The 6,000-nt window shown below is 41.3% G+C and overlaps 1 protein-coding gene across 2 annotated transcripts in view; it reads right to left on the bottom strand.

Annotated features, from left to right (window-relative positions):
• Positions 1 to 299: 299 nt before the first annotated feature.
• Positions 300 to 6,000, bottom strand: part of amot (angiomotin) — a 41,262-nt gene continuing 35,561 nt past the window's right edge. For both annotated transcript variants that reach the window (XM_085469332.1, XM_085469334.1), the window contains one exon: positions 300 to 3,757. In XM_085469332.1, coding sequence (XP_085325458.1) covers positions 3,624 to 3,757 — 134 coding nt within the window. In that variant the 3' untranslated portion in view covers positions 300 to 3,623. The remainder of the gene's footprint in view (positions 3,758 to 6,000) is intronic.

Genomic DNA, 6,000 nt, shown 5'->3' with positions numbered 1-6,000 from the left:
CGTTTCACGCATGCGCAGGACTGGAACATAAGCGTTTTCGGCCGTTTCAATGTGGACGCACAACTCTGTGAAAACGATGGACGCGGAGCGTTTTCAGAGGAAGACGCCGTTTTCAAATTTATCTGGGCTAGTGTGGACGTAGCCTTAAGCCCTATGGGAGTGTCCCTCCAAGAGGGACAATGGACCTCCTGATGATCCTCTACCTAATCACAAGGTGTGAAAACGGGTGTGCGTCACAATCAGGATGACCGAGAACCTTCACAGACAAGGTGTGTCCATGTAAAACATCCGAAACAACCTTGAAGCCTCAGCATTAATTTATTTAACAACAGTTAAAGTAATACTCACTTCATAAAAGATAATAAAAAAACATTTGGAGAAGGACCAAGTTTCAAATCCAAAAGTACATAAATCAGTGACTTCATACCAAGATACAATATAGAAGGAGAGAGTTATATTCTGTATATTTTGATTGTACAGCAATAACAAAATTAAGGAGCGCGTAAAAAACGGCCTAAAAAGAACGTCAAGAACTACAATACAAGACATTTTGTTACGTGTGTTCTTTGCCAGGCATTTGTCACATTATGGGAGATTTATAATCACAATGTGCAATAAATGTGACAGCCACTTCAGTCTTTGAAGGTGTTACATGCAGAGATAATCATGAATTAATAAATATGTTAGGGCATGTGCCTGGTACAGACTGCAATCCTTAACAAATTGTACTTTATTTGATGGAAAGTGCAGAGGAACTAATGTAACTTGAGATTACTAACTAAATATGCTGTAGGAGGAAATGCTTTCAAAAGATTTGACTTGTTTAAACAAAAAGCAGCTATGAACACAGTGGAAGCTTTGGAAATACAGGTGGGGCAGGACCGAGGACATCCTCAGATGGGATGAGAGACGCACATCCTAAAGACTGAAGAGCACAGATCCCAGCTGCAGGAGCAATGTTAACAGGCATCTCTGCAATAAATGAGCTGTCACTTACTCACAGTTCATTTCTAAAAAATTTTTCGATTCGAGTGATTTTTAAGGATCGTTCGAAAATGCTGGTTTTCTTACTCTTCTCTCAAAGTGGAGAACTACTGGTGTTCTGATGAGAACCTTTGGTATTCTCCAGTGTTTTCTGAAATTCCTCGAGAGTCCTGCGACTATAATTGTAAAACCAGAAATTAAACTGGACAACACTGAAATTTGGTAAAATAATAGAACTAAATACTTATTAGGCATCCAGGACTTGAAAGGAGACATTCATAATATCCTGAAGTTCTCAGTGATCCCACCTGAGGGCCCACAGGGTCCTTTGTCATCAAACTTTCAACTGAGCCCACATGAAACATCAATACTTTATAATGCATGCATAATACTATACTAATGGTAGAAACTAATAAACACGTATGCACCAACACTGTGTTGTGTTTTAGCATCATTTCCATAACCTCTTTAACACCCGATGAATAACATGAACCAGTAACAGACCTTTATGAGCCGCCTGACAGATTTACTGCGACAGAGTTCACACCAGACTGAACTCTGTCGCAGTTTAACATCTTTCATTGTTCTACACCAGAAAGCAAAGCAGCTTGATTCATACACGAGTTCACCTCATGACAGGGCGAAACAAAGACGTGCAACTTTACCAAATGTGAAACCAAGAAACGAAGAAAAGAAACTGTGTCATGAGCTAGTTTTGGATGGTCCCAACGTGTAGACGTGGATATTACAGACAGATTACAATTCAGGAATCTCAAACAAGAGGAAATAAGTAAGAGTGGAGAGTAAATATCCTAAAATATTCTGCAATGGTGGGAAAAGTGTTCATTTAACCTGATGATATTAACTATTTGTAGTGAAATGATATTGCCGTCCCACTGAAATGACGTTATTTTGCTTGCCATTCTTTGGTACGGTTTTATTGGATACTGTTAGATGACAGCTTGAATAATAAAACTACTTTTCCATAATTGTGATATTAGCCGTGTGAATCAGCTCAGTTACTTACATTGGTGACATCAGGCTGGAGCAGCACTACAGTAACATGGATACAAATGCGGACAGTCATACTGATGGAGACCAATATGTCTGTGCATTTACTCGAGCAGCAGCACTCCTGCATATACTCATATCTAATGAGGCTGAAGAACTTCACAGAAGATAAATAGTTGGATACTTTTGTCTTAAAATATTATTTTTGCTGAACATAATTATCTGAATCAGATTCTTTATGTGAGGAAAGTTTATTTTCAGAGACTGAGCATGTGCTGCCTGCTGAAGGTTAAAGTTTTATGTCATGTATACAAAGCTTTTTGTTTTACAGGTCGAGTTCAAATCCATTCAGTTACTTTTGTTCAGGATGATGACACGGTGGGTGGAAACTAGCTCGCTAATACAGAGCAACACACTCGTGTGCAAAAACCAGCCTGACAACTTACCAAAGTGATACATAGAGACATTCAGTGCACTGATATTATACAGTGCCTTTTCTGATTCACCCAGTAACACACACACATCTATACAGTGCTTTCATCCAACACCTGATGGATGCACTGGGGGCACGTCGGGGGTGAGCTGCTTGCAGAGGAGGAGCCAGGCATCGAGGCACTGACCCTTAGTGAGTCATTTGGAGAAATCTGGTAATAAAAGTGTCAGAAATGTAAAGATTCTCAAGAACTAAACGCTTGTGTCACTTTTTTGAAATGATATGCAACGTACTAAAAGAAAGCTCCACATGTTCTTACAACACAGACCGTAACATGGTGAAGGAAATTCCTCCACAGAGGGAGGTCGTGAAAGCTTAACTAAGCTGTCCCACCCTTACTGCTGAGGTCAAAGGCAGACAGGTGTGCGTGTGAAACCCTGACTCGAAACAGTGATGTGCACGGCATGGACGCAATCCAGGGTTCGCCTGTTTGGATGAAGCACAGGGGCACCGTGTGGGCCAGTTTCAGAGTGAAGGGTGTTTGCTGACCTGCTCATGTCGGTAGTTTAAAGAAGAAAACTCACTATTACACACATAAATGTTATATAGATGGTGCATTAGTGGCTGCAAGAGGGAAAAAAGTTACACGTTAAGCTTGGCAATGTGCTGAAATACTACTGGTGCCATACACAGTGACGTATTGACCTATTAACAGTAACACTGAACCCCCAGGGCAGAGTGACAACAAGTGAAATATTTACCTTAGAGGTGCAGCTATAAACACAGTTATGTACAGTCAGGAACAACATGTGTCATTCACGTGCATGGACACAACATGACAAGGATTTATGCTTACTTAGTCCATAAAGCTATTTAACTTCCATGCAACGCCATCACTGTGAACACAGGAGCACGAATGGCACGGACAAAAGGAATCACATGATCACTGACATTCTTAAATTCCAGTCACCACTTAATTTAAACTCACATTCAAGAAAAAGCGCTTGGGGGTGCTGCAACGGGCTGATTTCCTTTAAAGATATCGATGAACACTGATTCAGCGAAGGACTGGAGCTGATGTAAAAGTGTCTGAATGAACATGCCTGTAAACACAAAGGTATGAAAACGAGAGCTGCAGGTCGTCTGCGCTGACGGAGCTCCCACACAGCTGTGCGTTTCTCAGGAGATGAAGTGGTCAGATGAGGATCTCCACCATATCTGTGTCTGCTTCTTGTTGGCTCGACTGTGCTGGAGGAGCTGACTGATGCTGTGGGTGGGCCTGGATGGGAAGTCTGCGCTCCAGCGTGCTGGTGTGAAACGCCTGAGCATCTACACAAATGTGACAGTGAAAGACTGATGAGAACATTTCTCCTCTGATCCTGTCTGCTGTGTACACCTCGAATCTTATAGATCCTTCACATGTTGACATTACATCACGTTACACAATATCACAACAAAACGTTACATTAACTGTGATAATGTTGCCAGGAGTGTGTGTTGCATACATACATACTTTTAAATGATTTCTAAACCGTGAGCCACTACCGGTATTTTTACCTTCATAAAGCACCTCGTAACAGGTTGTTGTATACTCTCAAAGAGATTACTTGCTTCATGTTCACACAATACAACATGATGCCAAAGTGGAAAAAACGCTTGCTTGGAATTAGTTAAAAATAAAGCCCCAAATATAACAGAAGTATTCACGCTCTTTGCTCAGTACTGTGCGCTACAGCCTCCAGTCTTTATGATTCTAAGCTTGGCAAATCTATTGTTGGGCACTAGGGCTGCCACAAACGATTATGTTGATAGTCGACCAGTCACCGATTATTTTTGCGATTAGTCGACTAATCAGATCATCATCCATTGGACGTAAAACTACAGCTTATTGCACCAGCAGCATCTGCTCTTATATAACTATCATTAGCTTACAGCTTCAAGTGTTTCAGGTAAGTGCTAACTAAAAATAAAGACAAGATGAGAGTTTATTAAATTTTATTGAAATTTGCAGATTGTTTCGGTGAAGTTTAATAAACTCCTTGCTATCTAAAATATAACAGGACACCGGAGTAAATTCTGGAGCATCTCACACTTCTGATAATCAGCTGTCTGCTTGATGTTTATTCAGCTGTGTAAAAACTATAACTTTAATCTCAGCCAAACCGATTTACTCAGGAACAAATAAAATACTAAAAAAAAAAAAAGCCAATCAACAACATTTTTAAGTTATCTAAGTGACTCATATATATTTAACCTGAGTAGCGAAAGACGGCGGTGGGTTTGAAAACGATTAGCCGGGAGTCCGGTGTTCTCACGGCTCTAGTTAGCCTAGCCCCCGGCTAGCTATCGAGCTAGTGGGTAACAGACGTCTCCGAAAACGTCGGAGCGCTTTTGAAAATATGTGGTGTCTTGATAAACTGAGCAGATATTTGAGGTTTACACAGCTACATTCTCGCCTGAAAATATGTTAAACGTTTATTTTGTGACCCAGAAAGAATAATAAGAGTAATATTCAAACTAACTAGCTGCCGCCATTGTTGGAAACTGAGCTGGGCTGCGCTATGAATTCTGGGACACAGCTTCTTCTTCTTTGGGGTTTAACGGCAGCTGGCATCCTTGTACATGCAGTGCTGCCATCTTCTGTTTCAGTCCGTTATTACACTCTTAAATCCTGCTATTATTCCTGCGTCTTTTGGGATCTTACAAAGCTTCAAACGACGTGTCGACTATTAAATCAGTCGTCGACTAATCGTAGCAGCCCTATTGGGCACTTTCCCCCCATTTTTCTTTGCAGAACCTTTATCAGGCTCAGTTCTGGGCTCTGGCTGGCCCACCTAAGGACATTCACTGAACAGCCCAGTGCTGCAGCTGAGAAATATCCCCACAGAACCACGCTTCATTGTAGGGATTTTATTGGCCAAGTGATGAACGGTGCGATTAGCTCTGCGATTTGACAAAATATATGCAAGGTAAAGACCCTACAATATTACAAAGAAAACAATCAAGTAACCCCCTCCGAGCAAGTGCTTTGGTGACAGTGAGAAGGGTGAGTGGACAAAGTGACCTGGTCCAGCCCTAACTATATGCTTTAGCAAAAAGGGAAGTTTTAAGCCTAATCTTAAAAGTAGAGATAGTGTCTGTCTCCAAAATCTAAACTATGTATCAGATGACGTCTGTTGGTTCATATGTTTGCTCTACTGTTTATTTTGTTTACTACAATAGCCCCGTTTCCATTAGTATGACTTGGATCGACTTGCCACAGTTTTCCTTTAGGTGATACCTGGTACCAGGTACTAAAAAAAGTGATCCGAGCAGGTACTAAAATGTGATGTCATCAGACTGCATGCCACTGATTGGCTGGTTAGTGGCATCACTCCATGAGTCATGAGAGTGTCTCGTTCATGAAAATCTAAACTTTTATTAGATGGGTAAAGAATTGTGCTTCTCGTGGTCTGAGAATCCTTTAGGTGCTTTCTGGGAAACTCCAGGTGAGCCGTCACCTTCTACTGAGGAGTGGGCTCAGTCTGATGACTCTACCATACAGGCCTGATTGGTGCTGCAGAAATGGTTGG

The sequence above is a fragment of the Copadichromis virginalis genome, linkage group LG10 (genome assembly GCF_057382275.1).
Source record: "Copadichromis virginalis isolate Kocher_CV1m ecotype Utaka linkage group LG10, C_Virginalis_male_GT1.1, whole genome shotgun sequence".
Taxonomy (NCBI): domain Eukaryota; kingdom Metazoa; phylum Chordata; class Actinopteri; order Cichliformes; family Cichlidae; genus Copadichromis; species Copadichromis virginalis.
Note: the sequence above shows the minus strand (reverse complement) of the source record. Positions and strands in the feature narration are given on the sequence as shown.